The 26,826-nt window shown below is 46.2% G+C and overlaps 1 protein-coding gene and 1 long non-coding RNA gene across 3 annotated transcripts in view; one reads left to right on the top strand and one right to left on the bottom strand.

Moving 5' to 3' along the window:
- IVNS1ABP (influenza virus NS1A binding protein) overlaps positions 1 to 25,920 on the bottom strand; it is a 102,525-nt gene extending 76,605 nt beyond the window's left edge. Inside the window, exons 1-4 of the mRNA XM_033961317.1 lie at positions 25,694 to 25,920; positions 18,542 to 18,757; positions 2,885 to 3,004; positions 2,296 to 2,465 (exon numbers count right to left, since the gene is read on the bottom strand). Of these exons, the coding sequence (XP_033817208.1) occupies positions 2,296 to 2,465; positions 2,885 to 2,995 (281 nt within the window). The 5' untranslated portion in view covers positions 2,996 to 3,004; positions 18,542 to 18,757; positions 25,694 to 25,920. The remainder of the gene's footprint in view (positions 1 to 2,295; positions 2,466 to 2,884; positions 3,005 to 18,541; positions 18,758 to 25,693) is intronic.
- Positions 25,921 to 26,088: 168 nt separating this feature from the next.
- Positions 26,089 to 26,826, top strand: part of LOC117368053 — a 51,884-nt gene continuing 51,146 nt past the window's right edge. Inside the window, exon 1 of one of the 2 annotated variants that reach the window (XR_004540897.1) lies at positions 26,089 to 26,282. This is a non-coding gene — a long non-coding RNA (uncharacterized LOC117368053). Of the gene's footprint in view, positions 26,581 to 26,826 lie in introns of both variants that reach the window. The other variant, XR_004540896.1, reaches the window with a different exon arrangement.

Raw genomic sequence — 26,826 nt, 5'->3', positions numbered from 1 at the left:
CAAATTGTTTATTGGAAAACCATGTAGCGTTATCTTATGATACTGTGATATTTGGAATGTCTATGAGAAAAAAGAGTCAGATATCATCATTTAATAATAAATTTTTATTAATCATGACTGGAGTCGCTATTCAACATATCACCAACAATTGGAAGGATTGCAGTAAACTTAATTTCTATTACTAATATTACTAATAATTGGAAAGATTATAGGAGGCTTAATTTTAATTTTTGGTGGAATTCATTATGTCACATATATAGAATGGAAAGATCATTAGCGGTACAGAAAGGAAATTATAAAAATTTTATTAAAATATGGGAGCCATTAACATCTTTTTGTCATGATTAAATGCCATTTTTCTATTAATTATACACCACTTAGTATTGGGTGGGGGGAGGGTTTCAAGTATATGATCTTATAATGATTTATGGGCTTTGAGGGAGGGTGGGGGGTTTACATTTGTATTTATAGGTTATAATGATAAGATGTTCAAGTGATTTAATTAATTGTGTTTATTATGAATTTCTGTACACTTGAAAGTTTAAAAATGAATAAAGAATTTAAAAAAAAACACCACAACTGTATCATGATTTTCCAGTAAACAATTTACAATGGTCTTAAGCATGTGGATTATTTTACTTTTATGTGGATGATTTATTGTACCTTTGGAACTTTTGACATTTTTCTTTTTTTTTCCCAAATTCTTTATTCATTTTTTCATCTTACATCAAGTATACAATATTACATCATTTAAAACTTTTACACATCACTTGAATTTCTTTCTATTGTCATCGTAAATATTTTTCAAATAAAGTCCATTTAAGGAACATCGTCATTCCACAGAGTTTCTTTTGGTTTCTACTAGAAAAAGGGTTTCCATGCAAGTGAATACAAGATATACAGTATATATACATAGGGGGTGTTCAATAATATCTACCTCAGTAGGAAAGAAGAGTTTTCAAACAAATTTTGTTTTATTTTTCAATATAGCCCACTGATAACTCTATATACCATCCACATTTTAACCCCTTTATATATTTATATATTTCTATTTATAGGATATAATGATAAGTTGTTCAAGTGGTCAAATTAATAGTGTTTATTATGAATTTCTGTACATTTGATGAGTTTAAAAATCAATTAAGAATTTTAAAAAAAAAATTCTGGTGTTTGACTTTCAAACCAGGACATCACAGCTTCCTTGATGTCTTCATCACTTGAAAACTGGTGTCCACAGAGAGATTTATTCAAAGCTCGGAACAGAAAATAATCTGAGTGAGCCAGGTCAGAACTGTAGGGTAGATGGCAGCCTGTGATTGTCGAGATATATGCACCGGCACATTATCGTGAAGCAGCAGAACACCTGCTGTGAGTTTTCCTTATCTTTTTTTCCTTGATTTACACCCACAAAGCGATCACTGTGTTGGCAAAACTCTTCCAGGTTATGGTTGTCTTGTGTGTCATGAATTCCAGAAGCAAAGTCAGCCCAGAATACAGCTGCCATGACTTTGTCTTCAGATTTTTCTGTCTTGGAACTTTTTTGAGGTAGGGGCTTGACTTGTGCTTCTACTGCACTGACTCCCTTTTGAACTCAGATCTCTATAATAGACCCAAGACTCATCTCCAGTCACCAAATGATGAAAAAAAATTCACGTGCTCTTCATAGAGCATCTCCAAGGTCTCCTGACTGCACTGGAGCCTCATCGCCTTCTGACATGGCGTCAGCATTCTTGGAACCCATCTTGCACTAACCTTAGACATGCCCAACTTTCCATGAATTATTTTTCAAACTGTATCTGCTGAGATGTCAATTTCTTCAGCTATTCGGGAAACTTTAGTTAGTCTGACAAAATTAAATCTTCAACTTTTTTGCACATTTCTGTGTAAGTTGATTCCACAGGAAGTCCGGTGTGAGGGTCATCTTCAATGCACTCTCTATCCCACTCAAACTGCTTGCTCCAAAATTTTACTGTGTAGGATGATTGGACAGACTCACCATAACCTGCAGTCATGCATCCATGGATCTCCTTTGGCTTTTTCCCTTCTTTTGTGAGAAATTCAAATCTAGCAGTTTCCTACTTGATTCGCGCAAGGACTCTTCTGTCATCTTGTCTCTTGGAACATTAGACTTGCACTGAGCCATAACTGTGCATGAGTAACTTTGGGACATGTCACAACATGCAAAGACTTGTTTCAACACACTTTCTACTTTCTTTCATACTCAGGTAGATAAATTATTTAAGTGAATGTATTTCACACACAACACCACACTAATCAAACAAAAATATTACTTACTGTGCAGTGTAAGCATAATTTAATACAACTTCTACTGCTTCTGGCTTGAGGTCATCAAATTTAACATGAGAAACCCCATGGGAATCACTGTCACTGTTGAAAATTTCAAAGAGGAAGGGACTACAACAAGCCAGGACTGCCCTGTGTGCCAACATTTCATGACCACACACCTTAAGTTGTAAAAGAAAAAAAAATTAATTCACTATGAGTTATATGAACTGTTCTATGAGACAGGCTTATATGAAATTTAGCAATACAAAAACCTTCTGCATACACCTATTATAGGACAATTTATGAAAAACAAAATTCAGTCCTACACAACAGTTAACCTAATGTCACATTTATGGACTGATACACTAAGTTCCCTCATAAGCACAAATAAGAAAAACCAAAGATGACCATTTTCAGATCATTTATATTCTATAAGGAGCCACAATTTAACTTTTTATAATGATTTCATTTTTATGGTATGAATGTATTTTGCTGATTGTTCAGTTTTTTATGGCGGTATAAAAGAATAAATTTATTATTACAATTTATGACATAATACTTTAAGTTAGATAAATTTTAGCTTTTCCGTCAGCATTACCTGCAGCTTAACGTCACAGAACTGTCCACTTTTGCGCAGTGCATTCAGTTTGGCAACAGATGATTCAATGAAGTTCTCATCTTCAAACATCAAATATCCATTGGGAATCATTGTGCTAGCCTTAAAAAAAAAATTACATATACCCCAATCAGTTCTCACAGGGAAGATTTGAGACAAAGAAATGATGTCCTTACCTTGATATCTTTTCCTGTAGATGAGTGAGACAATCTAGACAAGGAATCAACTCAGGATTTTTTCTGTGACTCTCCTCTACTTCACTGGGAGCTCTAGCATCACCTACAGTTAGTACCAAGCACCAAGAGCTCCATCGACAGTATGTGAAATAGGGTCACCAATGGGAACGTTCCCAAGAATCAACTTTTCTACTCAAAAGGGAAACATTAGAACAACAAACAGCCAAACGCATCCCAAGGAGCTGAGGAAGTACCTCTGCATGCACCTGAAACATACCGTATTTTTTGCTCCATATAACACACTTTTTTCCACCCAAAAGTGGGTGGAAATCTTGGTGCATCTTATGAAGCAAGGTAAAAAAAAATGTAAATCTTCCGCATAGCTGCAACACCCCAAACCAATGCGCACCAGTTACACCGCCTTGTTAAACACCGCCTGCTGCCCCCGTGTAAACCTGAACACCCCCCCCCGGCACAGCACTACATTACAGCACTGCTCGCCAACAAACCCGTAAAATTACAAAACACCCCCCCGCACCGCAGCCATACAACCTTTCAGCACCGCTCGCCGCACCCCCCCCTGTAGAATTACAAAACAACCCCCCCCCCACTGCCGCTGTCATCATCGCTGCCATACCTTTTACCAAGTCTGGTGGTCCAGCGTATATCCCTCCCTCGATGGCTCTGTATTACTTCCCTGCAGCAGTCGCATGAGATAGGAGCGCAGCGGTCAGGACCAAGCTTTATACGCTCCCGCTTGGGCCCACACCGCTTTCCGAATGGCTGGCTACAGTTCTTGCGAGAACTGCTGGCAGCCATTCGGAAAGCGGGCACTTGCTACTTTGAAAGCTCGTTCCAGAGGAGCCCATGCCCCAAGATTAGCCTGTCATTATCAGGATGCCAAGAGAATGCTTAAGACTAAGCTCTCACTCCACACAAGAGAAGAGGAGATAGAGCTAGCTGCAGATTCAAATTGAGCTCATGCCAAGGCTCCAAAAAGAGATTCAGAAAGGCAGCAGATTTTAATAAAGGCAGAACTATAGGACCGTCCCTAGGGTCAAAAGCCAAAGAAGGATCCACAGATCTAGCATGCTGGTTCAGGTTCTCAGCCACAGGAAAGGCATCCCCAGAAAACAAGGGGTCAGCAAACTGATCACCAACCTGCAAAGAGCAGGGTCAGCTAAGAGGACTCTCTCAGGGAGGACAAGCTACTGAGAGACAAGTCCAAGGTTCAGCTGGACTGCACAGAAGCATGGCTGTTCTGTCAGGGAGAGCATAAAAATTTCATAAATCTGAAAGGGCGTGTCTCAGGCTGCAGGGCATCTGCATCCTTTCACATAGAAATGGCAAAATTGCTGGGCCCCAACAACAGAGAAGGCCCTTTTTGGCACCTTCTTAAACAAGAGAGGGAGGTTAGGCTTTGCACTCCCGTCTCTCCCAGCAATGCCACGCAGCACATGGCGCAAGGACGCTCCTGAAGCGCAAAGTCTGTGCAACCCTAGTATGAATTTGGAGTAGAGGAGCCCAAGAACCCCATCCCAACAAGTTTTGAGGCAAAAAATGCAATTTTGGAAGTGCAGGGAACTTTTGAAAAAAAAAGATTGCTATAAATCCAAAATGGCCACAGTTAAGAAATTAATATAAAAATCGCAATATTTTTCACATATAGCAAAGTAATTTTAGGATTGTTCAGGTGGGGCAACACAGGGAGGACATGCAGAAATTTCCAAAATAGTGAAATTCAGACCTCCCCGCCCCCCCCCCCCCCCCCCCCCCCCGATTCACCTCGCAGGCTGCGATAGCCTTACTCAAGGTGACATGTGCTGGAAATGTGCTGCAGCCGGCCTCAGTAGCTGGATTAGAAGAAATCACTGCCTCACGCTGTGAATGCCTACTCGATGCTGAACTTTGGGCTGCCATACCACACCGTCACCCCCAAGGACCGAAGGATACGCTAGGGGAAGGGTAGTGGCGAAAATGCAGATGGCGCCCTGCAAGACCCTGCTAAGCCTCCAAAGGACGCCTAACACCCTGCCAAACAGGAGGTGAGGGGAAAAAGCAGAGATGATTCTGAGCTCCAAAGAAACAAATGCAGGATGGCCAACAGGTACCACCAGCCTGTCAGCTGCAGACCGGAATCTGCTTCTTATCTACACAGGCAGAGCTGGAAAAAAAAATGCTCTGAGCACAAAGAAATTCTGAAAAAGGAACAAAAACACCCAATAAAATAAGAAAAAGGGAGATCAGAACAGAACAGGCAATCGTGCAGAAGGGAAAAACTGCAGGTGGTGCTAGGGCTCCCAGTGAAGAAGAGGAGAGTTGCACAAAAAATCTGGATTCCTTTTGCATATGGCACGTGGCCACTGGGAGATAACCCACTTGTCTAGAATGTCTCACCTATTGCACTAGAAATCTTGTTTAAAAGGCTATTCAAGGTCAGATTCAGATCTAGTTCTCAAGACTCAAGCACCTCTGATCTTTTCCACAGCCTGGATTTGATATACTGCCTCGCAATGCGTACAACCAAAGTGATTTAACATATTAGTGGGCTCACAATCTAAGTTCAAACCTGTGGCACTGGAGGGTTAGGTGACTTACCCTTACTAGGTTCACAAGCTGCAGTTCCCCAGGCTTTCAGTCCACCGCACTAACCATTAGGCTACCCTTCATTTGGATATGTACAACTATATAATGAATTCTCATTGTGGATTTGCTAAAAACCAGAGCCAAGCATCTGAGGAACATATTTGAAAACTCTGAACTAAAATACCTTATAAACAGGCATTGTTTTCCACTGAATAGCACATGACAAATTAAAAACTATTAAAACTGTTCCTCTTAAGTAGTCATGACATCCTGTTTGTCTGTCTTGCTTATTATTTAGATTGTAAGCTCTTTCGAGCAGGGACTGTTTTCTTACTCTTTGTGACTCTGTGTAGCGCTACATGCGTCTGGTAGTGCTATACAAATATTCACCGTATTTCCCCATATATAGGCTCTGGCCTAGTTAAATGGTGAGGCCTATATAAAAAATTTTAATCACCCCCCACCCCTGGTACCTTTTTTGGAAGTCCCCTCGCAGGCGCGCAGCTCGGGTCTCCAGCAGTGCAGGGCAGCCGCGATCTCTTCGACATCCAGCCTGCCTCCGCACCACTTGCTGAGTTGCCGAGGTCAGTTCTCGCGAGAGCTGACATCGGCCATTTAGCGGGCAGTACGAGGGCAAGCCAGATGCTGAAGAGCTCGCATCTGCCCTGCACAGTTGGAGACCTGAGCCGCACACCAACGAGGGGAGGGGGCTTACGAAAAAGGTACCGGGGTGGAGGGTTGAATGGAAAAGGCAGGGGAGGTACTGGAAGATAAGCCGCGGCTAATACCAATCTTCTGGTTTTTAAACATAGGCTGCCCTTTTCTGTGGCCTTTATGTGTGGAAATACGGTAGTAGTAGTAGTAGTAGTAGTAGTAAAACTCACCAAAGAAAAATACACATGTATAAGTGAGCAATGTTAATCAAATCATACCATAGGTTTTATTTTAATTATTTTGTACTTTTAATGTGTACGTATTTTAAGAATGTAACTAGCCACCAACCTCCATAAATAAGATGTAAAAAATACAAAAACTCAAATGATAAAGTACAACTTTGAAGAAAAACTACTCAGAGCATTAGAGATATGGCTGTAAACTTTGTTTGATTCATAGGGACCTGGAGTTTCACCAAGTTTATGAATTCCGGTTTGGGTTCCCTGTTTTTTTTTGTTTTTTTTATTTTGATATCTGAATATTTATATTTTACTTGCGGACTCAGTTGTTGGATTTCATTTTTATTTACCGACATTTTAGCTCAGTTTTCTGGATGCTTTCACGTATATTAAAACTTTTATCCCAGGACAAGCAGGCATGATATTCTCACATGTGGGTGACGTCATCTACGGAGCCCCGATGCGGAAGCATTTTCAAGCAAACTTGATTGAAGATTTAAGTTTGCTCTGCTGCTCCACGCATGCGTGCCTTCCTGCTCCACTAGGGGGCGCATTCCCTCGTGGTCTCCAGTTCAAAATTTTCCGCTGAGCCTAGAAGTCGTGTTTTTTCATGCTCTGCCCCAACTGCCTTCTAGCACCGCAATTTTTTCTTGTTTTTCTCGATTTAGTCGCTGTGCGCGAGTTTTTTTCTTGTTTCAACTGTTCCTGCTTCGTTTTTCACCGACCTGGAGGCTTCCGGGTCCCCGTGGCCATTCGAGCCGCGGCCAGTTTCGATTCTATGTCCCGGCCTCTGATCGGCTTTAAAAAGTGCTCCCGGTGCGAGCAGCTTCTTTCCATCACAGACCCGCATCGCCGGTGCATCCTCTGCCTGAGGGCCGCTCATCCAACCGACTCCTGCCCCCAGTGCGCTACTTTCCAGAACCGGGCCCTCCGTCGAAGGAAAGCCCGCATGGCGGCTCTTTTCGCCCCGGACCAACCCTCTACCTCGGCCTCGAGGTCGGCCCCGGCCTCGGCCTTGACCTCGGCCCCGAATACCTCGGCATCGCCCCGAGACTCGAACCCGAAGTCCTCGGGACAACAGAAGACCTCGGCTCCGGGTAAGTCCCCTCTTCCCTCTTCAGGTTCTGTACCAGCAAAGAAACCAGCCTCGGGGACGCCGGCGACGCATGGCGGAAGTCCCATGCGTACAGCCCCGGCGAAGCCCTCCAAGGCTTCGGGCCGTGCCTCCACCACACGGGAATACTCTTGATACGAGGTCGCCCCCGGTGGAGTGCACCGAGGCAATGGACATGCCCTCGATGCTGTCCGTGCCCGTTTTCCAGGACCTACTCCGAGCGATGATCTCGTCGGAACTGTCCGCTGCAATGGCCCATTTGCAACCGGCCTCGACCCCGCAGGTGCCAGACCAGCCTGAACCTCGCGTCGAGCCACCTCGAAGAAAAGCGCGCAAGCTTCGCCGCATTCCATCCTCCTCGGACTCCTCACCGAGGCCCCGAGGCGCTCTCCCTCCGCAGACCGCCGCGGTGCAAAACGTAGTGCTAAAACGACAGAAACTTCGAACCGCTGTACCTCCAAGAAGGCCCGGGGTTCCCCCACTCTTCGAGGCCGTTCACCTACACCTCGTACGGGACCGCTAAGGGTGGCTGAGCTATCACTCTCCAACCCGCGCATCCTCCGAACTCCCGTTCGGATCGGGACCCCGACCCGAGGTTGCAGGTTGTCACCGAGGGAGTCCAGGTCGAGGTCACCGATTCGACAACGACCGGTACCTCGAACCCCGACATAGTCTCCGAGGGGCTCCTCGAGACGTCGGAGATCTATGACCCCGGAACACTTTCACAGTACTTCCCCGGTCTCGGAGCGTGGATCGGAGCAGGAACCTTGATACTCGAGGGAAGCCTCCCCATCCTTCTCCACCCGACGGAGGTCTCGTTCACCGACCCCGCACGGGGCTTCGGGAACATCTCGCCCATCCTTCACTCGCTTTGTCCAGGACATGGGCCACGCTTTGGACTTAGACCTCCAGTCCGACTCCAGATACTCTAAGGAATACCTAGCGGAGCTGGATATGCCATCACTGCCCAGAGAGTCCTTCCGCTTACCGCCTAACCCGGTACTCCAACAGGCCTTCTTCAGGAACCTGGAGACCCCCTACATGGTCACAGCCGTACCCTCCAAAATGGAGGCCAAGTAACGAACAGTACCCTACCCGGGATTCGAACAACCACAGCTCTCCCACCAGTCACTGCTAGTAGAATCCTCCTTGAAAAAGGCCCACCCATCCCAAGTCTCAGCCGCGGTCCCCCCAGGCCGAGAAGGCCGAACCCTAGACAAGTTCGGCAGGAGACTATATCAGAATGCCATGTTGGCCTCTAGGGTGCAAAGCTACACTTTCACCTTCACATCCTACCTCAAACACCTCATTGGACTATTGAGAGCCTTTGAGACTGACCTACTGGCCTCCCGCCAAGGAGCGTTTGGCCTGCTTTTAGAGTCCCTCTCCAACCTGCGCCTCCAACTATTCCACGCGGCCTACAATGGCTTCGAACTCTCCTCCAGAGAGGCAGCCTTTGCTATCGCCATGCGCCGACTAGCTTGGCTGCGCCTGGTCGACATGGACCCCAACTTACAGGACCGGTTGGCTAACCTACCCTGCATGGGAAAAGAACTGTTCGATGACACGATCGAGGCGGCCACAAAACGCCTCTCCGAACACGAACGCTCGTTTGCCTCCCTCGTCCGGCAAAAACCTAAACCGCCCACGCCCAGGCCATTGAGGGCCCCTCCACGCCATAGTCCCAGGCCTCCTTCCCATCGGAGGTCGCCTCAAAGCCTTTTACCCTCGCTGGGAACAAGTCACGTCGGACACATGGGTCCTTGGCGTGATCTCATCAGGATACTCTCTCAACTTTCGGGCCATTCCTCCAGACAACCCCCCAAGGAATTGCCCTCCCAACAGGACGTAGCTACCCCTACTCCTCTCCGAGGCTCGAGACCTGCTTCGCCTCAGGGCAATGGAGGAGGTTCCCCCCCAACCAACGGGGGAAGGGCTTCTACTCCCATTACTTCCTGGTACCGAAAAAAACGGGAGACCTACGCCCAATACTAGACTTGAGACGCCTCAACAAATTTCTAGTACGGGAAAAATTTCGGATGCTGTCCCTTCCGACCCTCTACCCCCTGATCGACGACGGCGACTGGCTCTGCTCCCTCGATCTGAAGGAGGCGTACACACATGTCCCAGTACACCCCGCCCACCGCAAGTTCTTGCGTTTTCAGGTAGGGGACTGGCACCTACAATACCGAGTCCTCCCCTTCGGCCTAGCATCATCACCTCGGGTCTTCACCAAGTGCCTCGTGGTGGTCGCAGCAACCTTACGCTCCCAGGGCCTCCAGGTATTCCCCTACCTGGACGACTGGCTGATCAAAGCCCCGTCCAGGGAAGCGGTTATCTCAGCAACCCAACAGACTATTACCTACCTACAAAGTCTGGGGTTCGAAATAAACTTCCCAAAATCCCAACTACGCCCCTCCCAGTCCCTACAGTTCATCGGGGCCACGCTGGATACGGTTCGCCTCCGTTCCTTCCTCCCCCCTCCGCGCCTAGAGGCGTTAGTAAGTCTGAGTCAAAGGATCTCTCTGCTGATCTCGGTATCAGCTCGACAGATGACTCTCCTAGGCCACATGGCCTCCACTGTCCATGTCACACCCTTCGCCCGCCTCCATCTGAGAATACCTCAATGGACCCTGGCCTCTCAATGGCGTCAAGACCGGGACCCGATCGACCGTCCCGTGACAGTGACTTCTTCCTTGCAAAGATCGCTCCGCTGGTGGGCCGACTCTTCAAATCTTTCCAAAGGTTTACTCTTCCTCGCCCCTCATCACAGCAAGGTACTCACCACGGACTCGTCAGAGTACGCTTGGGGAGCCCAACTGGACGGCCTACGCACGCAGGGGATGTGGTCAGCGGAAGACCGCCGCTGTCACATCAACGTGCTAGAGCTCCGGGCAATCTATCTCGCAGCTGTAGCTTTTCAACATCTGCTCCACGACCGGGTGGTCCTCATCCGAACCGACAACCAGGTAGCAATGTACTACGTAAACAAACAAGGAGGAACAGGGTCTTGGTCCCTCTGTCGGGAAGCCCTGCGCCTCTGGAAATGGGCAATCTCCAACAACACCTTCCTTCGAGCGGTGTACATACAAGGAGAACAAAACTGTCTGGCGGACAGACTCAGCCGCCTTCTCCAGCCACACGAGTGATCACTGCACTCTCAAACCCTACGACAGATGTTCAAACAGTGGGGGACGCCCCAAATAGATCTGTTCGCATCCCCCCACAATCACAAACTGCCTCTCTTCTGCTCCTGGATATACTCCCCGGACCGGCTCGAGGCTGATGCCTTCCTCCTCGACTGGGAGGGAAGCTTCCTGTACGCGTTCCCGCCGTTTCCTCTGATCCTGCGGACGCTCGTCCACCTGAAAACAGTACAAGCCACCCTGATCCTGATTGCTCCTCGCTGGCCACGCCAGCCTTGGTTTTCCCTTCTACTTCAACTCAGTGCCAGAGATCCACTGCCTCTGCCTCGGTTTTCCTCTCTACTATCACAGGGTCAGGGTTCGCTGTTACATCCCAATCTTCAATCTCTTCATCTGAATGCTTGGTTTCTTTCCCCCTGACTTCTCTCCCCGTGTCTCAATCAGTCAATGAGATATTGGAGGCCTCTAGAAAGACCTCAACGAGAACCTGCTACTCCCAAAAGTGGACCAGATTCTCAGCCTGGTGCTCCTCTCACAGCCAGGACCCGGTGTCGGTCCCCGTCCCCCTGGTCCTTGACTATTTACTTCAATTATCTCACTCCGGCCTAAAGACCAACTCCATTCAAGTACACCTCAGTGCGATTGCAGCCTTCCATCAGCCCCTGGAAGGGAAAGCCCTCTCGCTCCACCCCCTAGTCTCTCGCTTCATGAAGGGTCTTCTGAACGTCCACCCTCCTCTCAAACCTCCTCCGGTGGTTTGGGACCTTAACGTGGTTCTGGCTCAACTAATGAAACCTCCCTTTGAGCCCCTAGACAAATGCCATCCAAAATTCCTCACTTGGAAGGTGATTTTCCTGCTTGCGCTCACTTCCGCTCGGCGGGTTAGTGAGCTACAAGCTCTAGTGGCGGACCCACCCTTCACGGTATTCCATCACGACAAGGTGGTACTCCGCACTCATCCAAAATTCATGCCCAAAGTAGTGTCTGATTTTCATCTCAATCAGTCCATTGTCTTACCTGTGTTTTTTCCCAAGCCCCACTCTCATCCCGGAGAGGTGGCGCTCCACACTCTTGACTGTAAGAGAGCGTTGGCCTTCTACCTCCAACGCACTCAACCACACCGGAAAGTCCCACAATTGTTTTTGTCCTTCGACCCAAACCGGTTAGGCCACCCAGTCTCCAAGCGCACCTTGTCCAACTGGTTGGCCGATTGCATTTCCTTCTGCTACGCTCAGGCTGGTCTCGCACTGCATGGTCGAGTAATGGGACACAAGGTCCGAGCGATGGCAGCCTCCGTAGCGTTCCTCAGGTCCACACCTATTGAGGAAATCTGCAAGGCTGCCACGTGGTCTTCGGTTCATACTTTCACCTCCCATTACTGTCTGGACTCACTGTCCAGGAGCGATGGCCGGTTCATCCAATCGGTTTTGCGAAATCTATTTGCTTAAATTGCCAACTTCCCTCCATCCCTCTTCAGTTAGCTTGGAGGTCACCCACATGTGAGATTATCATGCCTGCTTGTCCTGGGATAAAGCACAGTTACTTACCGTAACAGGTGTTATCCAGGGACAGCAGGCATATATTCTCATAACCCGCCCACCTCCCCGAGGTTGGCTTCTTTGCTAGTTAAGTGAACTGGAGACCACGAGGGGATGCGCCCCCTAGTGGAGCAGGAAGGCACGCATGCGTGGAGCATCAGAGCAAACTTAAATCTTCAATCAAGTTTGCTTGAAAATGCTTCCGCATCAGGGCTCCGTAGATGACGTCACCCACATGTGAGAATATATGCCTGCTGTCCCTGGATAACACCTGTTACGGTAAGTAACTGTGCTTTGTGGCAACATAGAATAGATATGTCCTAAAACCTTTTACGTTACAATATTATGTGCTTTTTTTTCTTACTTTTTCACCATAACAATACTTTCATGACTTTGGGTCACCTAGGTTGCACTTCACTGTCCTTTCAAACATATATATTTAATGTATATAAAATATATTAATAAAAACACATTTAGCACTTTCATTTGCAACTGTTTCTACTTCAAAACACAAACAATCACATAATATATTTATCACTTTCATGTGCATGCGCACCATCACCATTATTCTCACTTAGGTCATTTCTTCATATTAACACTTTTACATATCTCCATAGAACCCGAGGAAGTTACTGTATCTATAACAAACACCGACCGTATCTGTTTCTGTGTGTTATACAGATTCAACATTTGTCTGCATCACTTTTATTTGTGAAGCATCTTATTAAAAACTTTTACATCAAGATCGTCTCCACAATTGTTTTTGTTCTTTGGTTTCTCCTTTTTGCTATGTAGATTTTCTTGTCTTTGGACACTTCCACCAACGTCCATAAGAAAGATGTATAAAAATACAAAAACTCAAATAAACTACTCAAAGCATTAGAGATATGGCTATAAACTGTCTTGTTTGATTCATAGGGACCTGATTTTTCACAAGTTTTTGAATTCTGTTTGGGTTCCAAGGAAAAATTGGTAAAGGTATTGGCTCCCTGGTGCTGAGTTGAGGAAGAAGGGAGAACCAATGCTGTCTGGGCCAGTGAGGAGCTATGAGAATCATGGTGGCTGACTCTTGCTTGAGTTTTTGAGGCTTCAACATGAGAGGAGTTGGAGGGAATGCATAGAGAAACAGGCCTGTCCAATCCAGCAGAAATGCCTCTGCTTCCAGACGGAGAGGTGAGTAAAGTCTGGAGCAAAATTGGGGCAACTTGTGATTGTGGGGAGCTGCAAATAAGTTCACTTGTGGAGTGCCCCATTGAGCAAAAATTGGATGAAGAACTGCAGAATTGAGAGTCCATTTGTGAGGCTGAAGAATTCTGCTGAGGTTGTCTGCTAGGGAATTTTTCTCCGCTTGAATGTAGACAGCCTTTAAGAAAAGGTTGCACACAGTTGCCCAAAGCCATATTTGCTGGGCTTCCTGACATAACAGGAGAGACCCCGTGCCTCCTTGCTTGTTTATGTAGTACATTGATACTTGATTATCTGTGCAAAGGAGGACTTGAGGGCGCAAAATATGCTGGAAAGTCACGAGCATAATACATTGCTCTGAGCTCTAGGAAATTGATGTGAATTTCCATTCCCTGGCGGACCAATGACCTTGGGTTTGTAGTCCATCCACATGTGCTCCCCAAGCATAAGGAGATGCATCTATCATAATCACCTTTTGATGAGGAGGCAAGTGGAAAATGAGACCTCTGGATAGATTGGAAGAGGTCATCCACCATTGAAGCAACTGCAGAAGAGATGTTACAGAGATATGCTGTGAGAGACAATCTGTCGCTTGAGACCATTGAGATGCAAGAGTCCACTGAGGAGTGTGAAGATGCAGCTTTGTTAGTGGTGTCACATGCACTGTGGAAGCCATGTGGCCGAGGAGAACCATTATGCGTCTCACAGAGATGGTCTTAACAGTGAACATCTGTTGATAGAGGCAGAAGAAAGCATGCAGGCGATCTGGGGGAAGAAATGCTCTCTTGAGAATTGTGTCTAGGATAGCCCCAATGAACTGAAGACGTTGAGACGGACTGAGGTTGAATTTCAGGAAATTGACTTCAAATCCCAAAGCTTAGAGAAAGGAAACGGTCTGAGATGTTGCTAGAGCCACCTCCTGAGCTGAAGAAGCTTTGATCAATCAGTCATAGAAACATAGAAAGTGATGGCAGAAAAGGGCCAAGGCCCACCAAGTCTGCCCACTCTATTGACCCACCCCCCTAGCTACCCTTTGAGAGATCGCACTCTGATGACCCATCCCCTCTTAGAGATCCTACATGAGCATCCCATCTGTTCTTAAAATCTGGCACGCTACTGGCCTCGATCACCTGAACTGGAAGCTCATTCCAATTGTCAACCACTCTTTCGGTGAAGAAGTACTTCCTGGTGTCGCCATGAAACTTCCCGTCCTTTATTTTCAGTGGATGCCCCCTTGTGGCCAAGGGTCCTCTAAGAAAGAAAATATCTTCTACCTCGATACGACCAGTGATATACTTAAACGTCTCAATCATGTCACCCCTCTCTCTATGTTCTTCGAGAGAGTATAGCCACAATTTGTTCAGCCTTTCTTCGTACGATAGATCCTTGAGCCCCGAGACCATCCTGGTGGCCATTCGCTGAACCGACTCAACTCTCAGCACATCTTTAGGGTAATGTGGCCTCCAGAATTGTACGCAGTACTCCAGATGAGGCCTCACCATGGTTCTGTACAATGGCATTATGACGTCAGGCTTCCGACTAACAAAGCTTCTCCGGATACAACCCAGCATTTGCCTTGCCTTGGATGAAGCCTTCTCCACTTGATTGGCAGTTTTCATTTCTTCACTAATGATCACCCCCAGATCCCGTTCTGCTGTAGTCCTTGCCAAGGTCTCTCCAAGTAAGGAAAGACTTGAAGACCGTGAGATCAGAGAGATGCACTTCATAATCAGGCACTTCATAAAGACTCTGGGAGAAGATGCTAGGCCAAAAGGAAGGACCTTGTACTGAAAGTGATGCTGATTCACTTGAAAACAGAGATATTTCCTGGAATTCAGATGGATTGGAATATGAGTATAGACTTCCTTGAGATCCAGAGAGCATAGCCAGTCATTCCGATCCAGAAGTGGATAAAGCAGCCAATCCAGAAGTGGATAAAGCAGGGCGAGGGAGAGCATCTGGAATTTCTCCTTGACTAGAAATTTGTTGAGATCCAGAATGGGTCACAGTCCCCCCATCTTTTTTGGAACTAAGAAATAGCGGGAGTAGAATCCCTGATAGAGGAACTTCTTCCAATGGCATTTAGAAGAGGGATTGAATCTCCTGAAGGAGAATTGAGGACTGTGCAGGGTCCGAAACAGACTCTCTTGGAGGATGATCTGGAGGCAGGGTATGAAAATGGAGAGCATACTCCTGGCGAATAATGTCTAGAACCCAGAGAATCTGTAGTGATGAGCTCCCAATGATTTGTGTAATGTTGAAGCCACCCTCCGATCGGCTGAGGTAAAGGTTGGAGAATAGGAACTGTAGCTATGCTCCTGAGGAACACGTCAAAAAGGCTGTGTAGGCTTCTGAACAGCCTGTTTAGGTTGCTGACATGGTTACTGCTTTTGCTTCCTAGGTTGAGGAAGAGCAGGTTTAGCAGTATACCTGCGCTGGTAAGAAGAAGTAAGCTTGAAAGCTCGAGGAGCTTGAGGCTTCTTCTTTGGTTTAATCAATATGTCCCAACAGGTCTAATGGTCAGAGAGCTTCTGAGTTGCCGTGTCCATAGATGGCCCAAAAAGCTCACCCCCTAGGCAGGGAGCGTTGGGCAACCTGTCCTGAGGGTTAACATTAAGCTCAGAAACACGAAGCCACGCCAAGTGTCGCATAGCCACTGACATGGCTGCTGCTCGTTAGGTGAGCTCAAGAGTCATAAGTAGTGCGGACCATATACTTCCGCAGTTGAAAAGCACAAGCAATGAGCAGTTGGAATGCCAGTGACTTGCATGACGGAATGTACTTTTGAAAAGCTGAAAACAGTTTGATCAGATGTTTCAAATAAAAAGAAAAATGAAAATTATAATTTCCAGCTCGGTTAGCCAACATTGCATTCTGATAAAAGCATTTCCCAAATTTGTCCATCGCCCTGCTCTCCTCTGCCAGGAGGTATGGACGCATAGACACTAGCTACAGAAGACTTTTTTTAAGTGGATTCTACCACCAAAGATTCATGGAGGAGTTGAGGTTTGGGAAAACCTGGGAGAGGAACCACTCTGTACAAAGAGTCCAACTTTTTTGGAGCCACTGGAATGGAGAGAGTTTTGAGGTTCTTGTAGAAAGTCTCTCTCAAGATGTCATGGAGCGGGAGCTTCGGCAGGTCTTTAGGAGGTTGGTCATAATCTAAAACCTCCAAGAACTGCTTACTATGTTTAGAGTCCGCTTCCAGAGGGATGGAAAGATCTTCAGACATTTCGTGAAGAAATTTTGAAAAAGAGGACCGCTCAGAAAAAGAAGTGGGTCCTTGAACACGATAGGCGAATCTGAACCAGACAAATCCTTATCAGTGGAGAGTGGTTCCTGCTCAGAGTCCCCAAATAAGTCCAAATTCTGGATGGAATGGGGACGGTGTCGAAGCCTCAAGGTGTTTGGTCTTGCAAGAGGCCTTCCGGGACTGTACCGGAGTCACCTCTCTAGACATTTGCGTCGAAGACTACTGGTGCCGAGGAGATGGATCAATTGACTCCCGTGTTGAAAGTCTCTGCACCGGTGGGGCATCAGGCTGATGTGCGGTTGGTGTCGTGAGTTGCTCAGACTGGATCCGCACAAGGAGAGTCGGTGTCGACAAGGGCACTAGCTGTATCAGCACCAACATTTGGAAATGCTCACCCAATTACTCCCTAAGCGGATTATCAATTTTCTGCTTGAGGGAGAGCACCAGTACCGCTGGCCTTTTCGCCTGTACCACTGGTGCGGCGCTCCGGTGATGAGGCCGATGTCGAGGCACTCACTGAAATCGGGCGCTTACGGGACTTCTTTGAGGTCAGCATGACTTGACTCATTGCCATTTTGACCTGAGTCCCAGATGGAGTAGGGGAAGGCTTCTTAGCCGGCTTACCCACTGAATGTTGCGACACCGGAGGTGTGTCTGCCGGTGTCAATATGTGCGGTGTTGTCAGTGATATCGGCTCCCCTTCCATAGCGAGACCAAACAGTCGTTGCTGTTGAAAAAGGCGGTTTTTCAAAGTTCTTTTCTACAGCGAGGAACGAGTACAGGTTTCGGGACGGTGCTCTGGCCCTAAACACTGGAGACACCAGCGATGTGGGTCAGTCACAGAGATGGGCTGAGCACAGTGACCGCACTTCTTAAATCCCATCAGCAGGTGTGACATCAACGGGAACACCACCTCAGCCAAATTGAAAACCCGCGAGGGAGAAAAAAAAAGATTTTTTTTTTAACCAAAGGTAAATAAACAAAAAGAAAAACAACATGAAAAATGATTAAAACAGTCACCAACGTGAGAGCGGGAAAGTCAAAAAGTTTTCAACGGACTTTGAAACACGTCTTCTCAGCTCCTTGGAAACTAAGAAACCGTGTGCCTACGCTGGGCGGGAAGGCACTCGTACATGCGAGGTACAGGCTAATCGCAAACTTTCTAAACTCTTAAAGCTGTGATCCACTTTCCAAGTGTCCGTACCGGGGCTCCGTCGCTCATGTGTGAGAATATACTGCTTGCTTGACCTGGGATAACAGGAAGTTACATCAGAAGAAAGGATTTCAGCAAGGGAATGCCTGAGCAGGCCTGTCTGAGCAGATCGGCAGCAAAATGAGCCCACATCTCCCTGGCTTCTTCTCTTTTGCCTTTTTATTTTTTTTTACTGGTTAGTTCTTTCAGCACACTCCTTCTTGGAATCGATCCTGTCACTTCCTCTCTGCCCCCCTCTCCCCCCATCACCCGTTGTTGCCAGCAGCAGTAGCGTCTGTGATTCTCAGTTACCCTGCTGCTAGTCTGAGCAACTTTCTCTCCATTGCGACCGTCATTGAGGGCGGGCTGCAGTGGAGAGAAGACGCCAGGAGCGGAAGGAGGAAAATAATTCCATAGACACTACTTAGCATGCTAGCTATAGTTTGGACATTGCTGAATTAGAGATTGGCTATGATTGCCAACACAAAGCATAAAATGAAGAAAGGCTTGCAAAATAGCAGCTCTATGTTATTTACAAAAAAATTTAAAACCTTACCTGGTAGATTATCACAAAGATGGAATCTGAGGAGATAAACTGACCAAGGCTGTGCTTGGTATAGTGTCTGCCAATTTCAAGGTCTTCTTCCAAATTCAGGAAGATGTGTGTGTTCAGCCACAATGGGAACCCCAAAACGTACAGGCTTGAAAATGATGTAATCGAGTCTCAAAGCTATAGACATGAATTTCTTTTGTGATAATCATGCATCATAATCTATAATAAGAGATTGGAAAGAAAACATTTTACTATTAGGATGAGCAAGGTCATCACAAATTTACACTTTTATAGCACATCTTTATCTTTACCCCAGTTGGTATTAGTTTAAAAAAGAATTTAAAATTAAAATGCGAGCTGTGGATTGAAAAGGGTAAAAAGATGGTTACAATCAGAGTGTGAAGTGACTTACCCAGAGTCACAAGGAGCTGCAGTGAGAATTAAAATCTCAACCTCAGGGTGCTGAGGCAGCTGCTCTAATCACTTGGCCACGCTTCTATTTTTTCTAGCAACTTTCTCAGAACTTTATTAAAACTCTACCTTATGGCATAAAAAGCTATTCAAGAACACGTAATTGAAACCTAAACAGTATGCTGCTGTTATCAATTTTGCTCAACAAGGCTAAAACATACTCTGCCTTTAATGAAGTAGCTTCAAATTTTATATACAACCATAGCTGCTTCAGTCTTTTCACATCAATAAAAGTCTCATCAGCTATACCAAAAGTCCAAGTTCACCCTTTAGAAACATCCACATCTTATCATATTAAGACAGATATAAAAATTTTCCTTTTTTCTAAAGTTGTTAATTTTATCAGTATATTGTATGTCTGCCCCTTCCTTCACTTTAATCTGTTACTGAAATCACAGGATTCTTGTTACAAGTAGAGGAAACGTCTATCTAGCTAAACAGGCCCATCATGCTTTGGGCATGGCGAGAAATAAAGCCCCAAAGATACTGTAGCCTGCTTCACTAACTATAAAATTAGAGATCAGATCTTTCAAGCTATAAGGAAAGTGGAGGACTTCATTCAGATACTTAGATCGAAACCTACCAAGACATTTCTAGCACCACTTTGCAGCGTAGCCTTGAACTAAAACCACTAACACAACAACTGCAAGAATTAAACATTAAATAAAAATGGAGACACCCTTTTGCTCTTGTATTTTACAAGGATGGTAAATTTCCTTCAGTTGGGTCATCGAAGGCAAGGGCCGTTTACGTTATCAGTAATCAAGTAAAGCATTGTGAGACCTTGAGTCAGAAGCTTGATGTGCAAATTGGTTCTGACATACCCAATGCTGAAATGCCTATGCCAGTTTGATACTATAGGTCTGCAGCACAAGGCACCTTGCGAGAGCGCCTTTGCGAAGAGCCTAATCTTTACCCTATTCTTTAAACTTTATTCTAAACTTTCACCCTAACCCACAGGCAGACACCCTCTCAAATACCTTAATCTTTCAAACTCTATTCTTTAAACCTTATCCTAAAATTTCACCCCGACTCACAAGCAGACACCCTCTCAAATACCCTAATCTTTCAAACTCTCACTCACAGACAGATATTTCTTCTAACTCTCTAACTTACTCACTATCAGGCAGACCTCAGCTACAACTTGGTTATGGCAGGGAGAACAAGAAGCTCCATGTCTGCAATCAAGACCAACTGTCCAGTAACTGGGGGGACCCAGGGGGCGACCACGGTATGCATGCAGAAGGAGGAGGACCCAAGACTGTGGACAGAGGTCTCCGTGCAGACCGAGATCATCCCCCTCCCCCAGGACTGTTCTCCACAGTCTCTACACAGACAGAGGAGGTCGACCAGCTAGACGGAGACATAATGCAGGAACTTAGGAGTCTCAGGGAGGAGGTGAAACGCCTGAGAAGCATCCGAGAGGATGAGGCCTACATTGACGAAGTCGTCCAGGAGCTGTCCCAAATCACCGAGCTGTCCCAAGACATGTCCTCCCTCGAGATACCCAAATCACCAGCTTTGAAACCAACAATTGGGGTACAGGAGATGGCTGGAGACGCTGACTCCTGGCAGCTGGTGACCTCCTCCACGGGCAAACACCAGAGATCCCACCCCCCCCCCCCTCTTTCAATCTCTTCACCCTATTCTTTTTCTCACCAACAGGGCAGCTTTACATCCACCCCACAACTCACTCTAAGGAACAGATTACAGATCCTACAGGTAGAAGATGTTGACAAGGAGCAGGAGGATGCCGACAAGGAGCAGGAGGTAGTCCAGCGCACGGCTCCAACTCCTTGGACAACTGATTGGCTCTCCCCAAAGAAGTGCAGAGTAATAGCCATTGGGGACTCCATGCTGAGGGGCACCGAGGGACCAATCTGCAGACCGGATATGCAGTCAAAGGAGGTTTGCTGTCTGCCTGGAGCCAGGGTCCGAGATGTCACCGCCTGTCTTGATAGGCTTCTCAAGCCCCAAGATCACTTCCCCATGGTCCTCATCGGCACAAACGACACTGCTAAGAACACCCCGGAGAACAAAACTAGAGACTTTGAAGCTCTGGGTGAGAGGCTGAAGCAGACAGGAGCGCAGGTGAATTTTTCTAATTCATTGTAAATCGCACGGAACTTCACGGTCCTGCAGTATATAAACTGTTGCTATTATTATCACTGTTGTTACTATCAGATGTTCTCAGCTATACTCTGTAAGTCGTTGTCTGTACAGTTTCTCTTCGTTGTAAACCGCCTAGAAGTCGCAAGATTGTTGGCTGTATATAAGAATAAAGTTATTATTATTATTATTATTCTCCTCGATCCTCCCAGTTAGAGGCAAAGGAAGTGCCAGGGATGAGCATATACTGAGGATTAACGAGTGGCTTCAAGGATGGTGCCGGGAAATGAACTTCAGATTCCTGAACCATGGAGAGGCGTTGCAAGGACTTCAGGGACCAGACGGACTCCATCTGACCAGCAGGGACACCGACTAGCCCGCCTGCTTCGTAGGGCTTTAAACTAGCTAAATCGGGGGAGGGTACCCATTCAGATACAAGTGCAGTACGGAACGATCCTGACGAGGTGAGTCGAAACTCCGATTCTAAGTCCAAAGTAAGTGCCCCCATTGCAAACAATTCTCTAGGAGTCACACTACCCCAGGTGGAAAACTCCTCACAGGGACTTAGCAATCATGGGGTATGGAGGGCTATGTATGTTAATGCACACAGTTTAGGCAATAAGATTCTAGAATTAGAGACCAAAATAATGAATGCCGACCTTGACGTGGTGGCAATATCCAAAACTTGGTTCACAGACTCTCATGGGTGGGATATGGCTATACCGGGATACAACTTATTTCGTCAAGACAGAGAGGGAAAGTCAGGGGGAGGGGTAACACTATACATTAAAGAAGACATCAAAACTACCAGAATCACAGATGTCAAGTGCACAGTGGAATCCCTCTGGGTGAACCTGGCAAGAGGCAGGGAAAAATGCCTGTATTTTGGTGTAGTATATAGACCTCCAAGACAACTGGAAGACAAAGACTCCGAATTAATTGAAGACATAGAGAATATCACTCTATGGGGAGACGCTGTTCTGCTAGGGGATTTCAACATGCCTGAGGCAGATTGGAACTCATACTCAGCAACAACCAGCGGCTACAGGAGACTGTTAACATCCATAAAGGGAGCACGACTCAAACAAATGGTATTGGAACCCACTAGGGCCCAGGCGATCCTGGACCTAGTACTCACCAACGGGGATAGCTTCTCGAAGGTCTCGGTAGGAGATACGCTAGCCTCCAGTGACCACAACATGGTGTGGTTCTACCTCAGGAAAGGTTTCCCTAGATCAAACACGAAAACAAAAGTACTCAACTTCCGAGGCACTGACTTAGAACGCATGGGAGATTTCGTCCACCGGACACTGCAGAACCAAGCTACAACCGATGATGTGAAAGCTATGTGGTCATCCCTGAAATCTGCTTTTTTTTCTTATTCAACATTTACATTATCCACAAATTTAGCCATTTTTCAACTTTTTCCATTGACTGATCGCAAATCACAGATGTTTTGGAACTTTACGGTGCAGCTTCGTGAACAAACCAACGAATATCTCCCTCTTTTTGCCAGATGGATTGGATTGTGTGTTCATTCACACTGAACTTATGGCTGACAGAATAAACAGACTTGCCAGAATGAAGCATGTCTAAAACGCATTTTTTGTCACTCAGATATGACATGCATTCTCTTTGGAGCTATACCTGAAGATGCATAGTAGCCATTCTCTTTGGGGATGTATGTACCTGCAGATGCTTGTTAACTCACTCTCTTTACAATTTGTTGGCCCTTTCTAGAAGCAAAGCCAAAACCAGAGTGAAAGGAAACAAAGCTTTTTTTTTCTCCTAAGGTCAGAGGTCTGCGAATAGTGGTCACAATACATGCAACTCCAGATAAGCGAAATTGCGAATCAGGAACGCATGAATAATGAGAATGGACTGTACATGTGAGTTTACTGGAAAAGAACAGCGTTTTTACCTCCCTCCGCTGGCAAGAAGGGATAGAACCCACTTGTTCAGACCCCAAGGAAATGATTTTTTTCCAGCTCTGTTACTTTTTTTAGGCCAGTGTGTCCCATTTCCTAAAGAAAATGCTTAGTAAATAACCAAACATTTGTATACAGCAATTAAAAAATAATTAATCTCTAGTGAAATTCACAAGTACTAGGTGAAGACACCCAATTTGTATTTTACCAGTTTCAATCAATGCAGAGACTTTCCTCAATCATTACAAGATAGCTAGTGGGCATCAACTTCCTGCAACTAACCCTGCTATGAAATTAAAAACTACACCTATGTATCTTCTACAGGAGCATGCTAAAGAGCTGTTAAGTCTTCCACAGGCATATAAACTACAGCAGCACCTCCTTCAAAAACTATTCTGCAACACATTCCAGAGCCAGAATCTAAATTATTTAAAAACCAGGCAAATTAGCCATTCTTTATTGTCTACGTGAGGGGTGTCAAAGTCCCTCCTCGAGGGCCGCATTCCAGTCGGGTTTTCAGGATTTCCCCAATGAATATGCATGAGATCTATTAGCATACAATGAAAGTAGTGCATGCAAATAGATCTCATGCATATTCAGTGAGGAAATCCTGAAAACACGACTGGATTGCGGCCCTCGCGGAGGGACTTTGACACCCCTGGTCTACGTTAATATAGATATTACGGAAAAAAGTAAACATTTCAAATGCTTTTATATGGTGAAAAAAGGAGGTTCGTTTCATAAACGGTACATTTGTAGAAGCAGCAGTTTACATTCAGCTGAATGCACAAAAATGGTTATAAAAAAAGTATAAAGTTATACATTTAACATGATACATCTTTTGGCTAACTCAATACATTTCAGTATTGCTAACACTCCTTCCGTTCAGGCCACAACCAAACATCTTTAGTTCATTTTATTTTCTAATCAAAGAATGTTAGCACCCTACAACCTTATTTATAATTTCTACAGCAATATAGTACCTAGGCAGAAACCCCCTATTACAGGGATATATAATTCTTAAAGTTCCCATAGAATTGTCTTATGGAATAATATTGTTCGGAACTTCAATTATGCATAAGAGTCCACTTAAAAAACAGATGGATAAACTCCTACTAATTATGACTGGAGTTGTGTTGCAGATGATATTAAGGAATTGGAAGCAATGGGATAGATTACAAAAGAACATAAGATTTGCTGCTGCTGGGTCAGACCAGTGGTCCATCATGCCCAACAGTCCGCTCACGCAGCAGCCCTTAGGTCAAAGACCAGTGCCCTATTTCTATAAATTTGAGACAATATTGGCAGAACAAAAGGGTGAAATCTAAAAATTCAAGGAAATGTGGGGTCCATTCGATGCTTTTGTAAAACATTTTTAAATTTGAAGGTTTGATGTTTATTAATTCTTGCCACACTTCATTTCGTAAACAGTTAAAGGGAGGGAGGGAGGGAGGAATTTCTTCTTGCTTTGTTTGTACTTACATAGTATAAAAGTGCTTAGGTGATATTATTATGTATTTTGTCTGCACTTTATGTTAAGTGTTTGTTTTCTAAAAATGTAATAAGCAGTTAAACAACCACCTTATTTATCATTTCTACACGACAGATATTTCATTTTACATGAAACCTCCTCATTCTATCTTAAGAGGAGTGTGTGGTGCAGTGGTTGCATCTACAGCCTCAGCACCCTGGGGTTGTGGGTTCAAACCCCGTGCTGCTCCTTGTGACCCTGGGCAAGTCACTTAATCCTCCATAGCCCCAGGTACATTACATAGATTGTGAGCCCACCGGGACAGAGAGGGAAAATGCTTGAGTACCTGATTGTAAAAACCGCTTAGATAACCTTGATAGGCGGTACATAAAATCCTAATAAACTTGAAACTTGAAAACTTAAGAACTAGCACCTTTCTTGGCACATGATGCATCATTTTTTATTTTTTACACTCGACTATAAAAAGTCCTGAAGCTTTGCGTTGGTCGATTTCTTAAGACTGCGTTTCCCAGCAACACAGGCGTCGTTCAGCGTGGACAGGCCTTCCTCAAGCTGAACTGGTCCCACTGCTGCTGCCCCCCCCCCTCCCTCCTTCCCCCCCCATTACTTCCGCACCAAGGCAAAGGTCTACTGGACCCGAGCACGAGACCTCGGCATCTTCGCGAGCCGACAGGCGGCGACCCCGCATGCGCCGACCGAGCCCAAGCCCGAAGGCGGAAAGACAACGTGGATCAGACAAAGGAAAGAACGAAGACGGGGAGAGAGTCCAAGCGAGGATAAGGATGACACTGTTTCATCTACTTATCAGGACATTTTTTTTTTTTTTTAACGCGTACACCTGGCTTGGAGCGGGGTACGTCGTTCGTCTCTAAGCGCTTAAATGGGCCACGACATGCATCTAATCTTCCTAACCCAATTTAACGGAGGCAGCGCGCACCTAACATCAAAGGCCTCATCGCCTGGCTTTTAAGAAATGGCTTTCGTTAGTCATCAGGCTTGCAAAAAACCGAATCCCCATTGAGAGACAAAGCGCCGCAGGTACCAGCATCAGCGCTAGCCAGGCCTCGCATCGTCCTTCTCCCATCTGGAAACGCTTCCCGCCAATACCGCCCCCCCCCCCCCGAAAATCACACAATGGCGCGCTTTGGCACTTACCCGATTCCTTCCGGAACATACGAGAAAATTCATATTCGTGGCTTCGAGGAGGCTGAAGGAAAAGGAACAGTAACGACGAGGTGCTGCAGCCGCCTATCGGAGCGGAAACGAGAGGGCGTCGCCTGTGGCTTGCGAACGAGAAAGCCCGCGAGCGCCGACAGTTTTTTTTTTAACCGTCGCAGAGAGACTGTTCGCGCGCCCTGGTCGTCGCTGGCAGAGCGGTCAACGGCGGGAGTCGCTTTGGGCGCGCGCCGCCCCGCTCGCTGCCATTTAAAGCGGCGACGTCAGAGCGTCCGCCCGCCGCCGAACGTCTAGCCAATCGGATCTGCCGTTGGAGGGCCGGGGCGTGGAGAAACGAGGTGGGGGGGGGGGAGGGTCTAGCGCGAGAACTGCGCGCCAGATTCTTTCCTCGTCTTTGCGGAGGAACAGCAGTGGGTTTGCTCGCGCCACAGGGAGACTTCTGGTCCTCGCCTCCAGTCCGAAGGCCAGAGTTAGAGACGCTGAACCACAAACACAATTGCAAAGTCGAACTGGGTGATATTTCACCCGCATTATGGGAGCTGCATCACCGAGGCAAAGACAAGAACCTGTAAATACCACACTGCTTTGGGTTGAACGTTCAAAAACCAGCACTGACCCAAAAAAGTCTGCTTAGAACTGAGTAACTTGGCGGGAATTAAGGCATTAGCCTTTCCCCATCTCCCTTACCTCCTTCCTAGCCCACCCCTCCAAACCTTGGTTGGTCCTCATGTCTACATCCTCTTCTGTCACCTAGTTTCAGTCTGCTGAAGCTATGGAGGCGCATAGTTCTCTTCTAACCATGATAATGAACTTGGCTGCCAAAGGAGGTACATGCAGGCATGGAGGAAGGACACCCTCCTAACAAAGTAAGAAGTATGTTTGGGGTGGAGGAGTAGCCACAGGGTTAGAGCAGGTGGGCTGAAAACACTGGGAATCTGGTACAAATCCTGTTTCTTCACACTCCATTGCCTCAGGTACAAGCTTAGATTTTGAGTCCTCCGGGGACAGAAAAATGCCAGCTGTACGTGAATGTACTTCTTCAATAGTTTTTGGACTTGCAGATGGTATATAAAAAAATTAAATACTCAACTAAATTCCGGTATTAGTGGGTG

This window comes from Geotrypetes seraphini, chromosome 10 (assembly GCF_902459505.1).
Source record: "Geotrypetes seraphini chromosome 10, aGeoSer1.1, whole genome shotgun sequence".
Lineage (NCBI taxonomy): Eukaryota > Metazoa > Chordata > Amphibia > Gymnophiona > Dermophiidae > Geotrypetes > Geotrypetes seraphini.
Note: the sequence above shows the minus strand (reverse complement) of the source record. Positions and strands in the feature narration are given on the sequence as shown.